The 1621-nt window shown below is 60.5% G+C and overlaps 1 protein-coding gene across 2 annotated transcripts in view; it reads right to left on the bottom strand.

Annotated features, from left to right (window-relative positions):
• NME3 (NME/NM23 nucleoside diphosphate kinase 3) overlaps positions 1–1621 on the bottom strand; it is a 5036-nt gene that overhangs the window by 2778 nt on the left and 637 nt on the right. The window contains exons 1-4 of one of the 2 annotated variants that reach the window (XM_008639083.2): positions 1558–1615; positions 1138–1268; positions 625–726; positions 54–166 (exon numbers count right to left, since the gene is read on the bottom strand). In XM_008639083.2, coding sequence (XP_008637305.1) covers positions 54–166; positions 625–726; positions 1138–1268; positions 1558–1603 — 392 coding nt within the window. In that variant the 5' untranslated portion in view covers positions 1604–1615. Of the gene's footprint in view, positions 1–53; positions 167–624; positions 727–1137; positions 1269–1557; positions 1616–1621 lie in introns of those variants that run through there. The other variant, XM_017741274.1, reaches the window with a different exon arrangement.

Here is a 1621-nt window from a genome sequence, read left to right as displayed (position 1 = left end):
GCGTGTACAGGCTGCCCTGAAGCACTGAGGGAAGAAAAAGTCAAAGCTCTCACTTGCTGACTTCAACACAGAAGTCCCCTCGGATGGTGCCAGGCCTGGATTCAGCTGGATTGGTCTCCCCGATCATGGTGCGAACTGTCTTCACCACATCCAGGCCCTGCCAGACCTACGGGAGAGCAAAACCAGGATCAGCTTCCACAACTGCCCCAGCAGGTCACATCTGTCCTCTGAATTCCCCACTGGATCCTGGGAGAGAGACAGGAACAGGTCTCTCCAAATTATTCCTCCGAAGTTGATTTTGGAAAATAATCCAAATTGTGTGTGGATTTCTCCCTATCCCTGGAAGCACTCAAGGCCAGGCTGCACGGGGCTTGGAGCAACCTGGGGTAGTGGAAGGTGTCCCTGCCCATGGCAGGGGGTGGAATAAGACTTTCAAGGTCCCTTCCAACCCAAACCATTCCATGATTTAATTTACAATGGAAAACATCCCTGAAGTTCAGTACAGCTTCAAGAGACCCTCTGAGGGGAGATACCACCTTGCTTCCACTGTGCCAACAGCCACTGCTGCTCAGACCTTGCACTTTATCCCTGTTCCTCGGTCCAGGGGCCCTGGCCAGCACTCACCATGGCCACGATGGGCCCGGAGCTCATGTACTTCACCAGACGGCCGTAGAAGGGACGGTCCCGCAGGGCGATGTAGTGTTCCTTCAGCAGCTCCTCCGAGGCCTGCACAGAGCACAGAGCTTAGTCTGCTCCCACACACAGCGATCTGGGCAAGGGCTGCACCTCAGGGATGCAGGGAATTAAGAGAATTAAGCTCTTGCACAGATGCTCAGTTCCAGGAGTAGCCTGACACAGACAGGAGCTTCCAGGTCAGAGCAGCAACACCTGCCAGCTTACAGTGACAGCCCTGGAGCACGGGCACAGCCAAGGGCACACATGCTCCCCAAAGCTGGAATCAGCCCTCCTGGTACCAACACTCCTCTGAGCTGTGAGGATTTGGAGCTGGAATGACACCGGCAGGCTGCACAGGCCAGAGGACAGGCAGAACCCCCAGCAGTTACCAGCACAGCCTGAGGTGCTGCAGGGGCTCCTCAGCTCCCGGGACCCCCAGCCTGGGTGGGCCCGGCCGCTCACCTGCAGCAGCTTCATCCCCACCAACTGCAGCCCCTTCCTCTCGAAGCGCCGGATGATCTCCCCGACCAGGTGCCGCTGGACCCCGTCCGGTTTGATGGCCACGAAGGTTCGTTCATTGACCCCGCCGAAGGCTGCAGGGAGAGGGCAGAGGTCTGAGGGGGGGGATGAGACGCCTCCGGGCTTTCAGCCAAGCGGGCACAGGGGCGTCCCAGGCCCTCAGCCGTGGGGACACGGGGGGGTTCCCAGGATCCCGCAGAGGAGGGCAGGGCGCGGAGGGCACGGAGATGGGGGGAGGCCTGGCCTGGGCACTCAGCCGCGGAGCCTCTCCCGGGGAAGGGAGGTCCCTGGCCCTCAGGCACCAGGGGAATGGGGGTCCCTGGTCCTCAGGCACAGGGCCGGGGGTCCCGTTCCGTTCCGTACCACTGTGGAAGAGGCCGGCGAAGAGCCCCAGCACCAGGCAGATCATGGCGGCAGCGCTCTTAAA

The sequence above is a fragment of the Corvus brachyrhynchos genome, unplaced genomic scaffold, assembly GCF_000691975.1.
Source record: "Corvus brachyrhynchos isolate BGI_N302 unplaced genomic scaffold, ASM69197v1 scaffold58, whole genome shotgun sequence".
Taxonomy (NCBI): domain Eukaryota; kingdom Metazoa; phylum Chordata; class Aves; order Passeriformes; family Corvidae; genus Corvus; species Corvus brachyrhynchos.
Note: the sequence above shows the minus strand (reverse complement) of the source record. Positions and strands in the feature narration are given on the sequence as shown.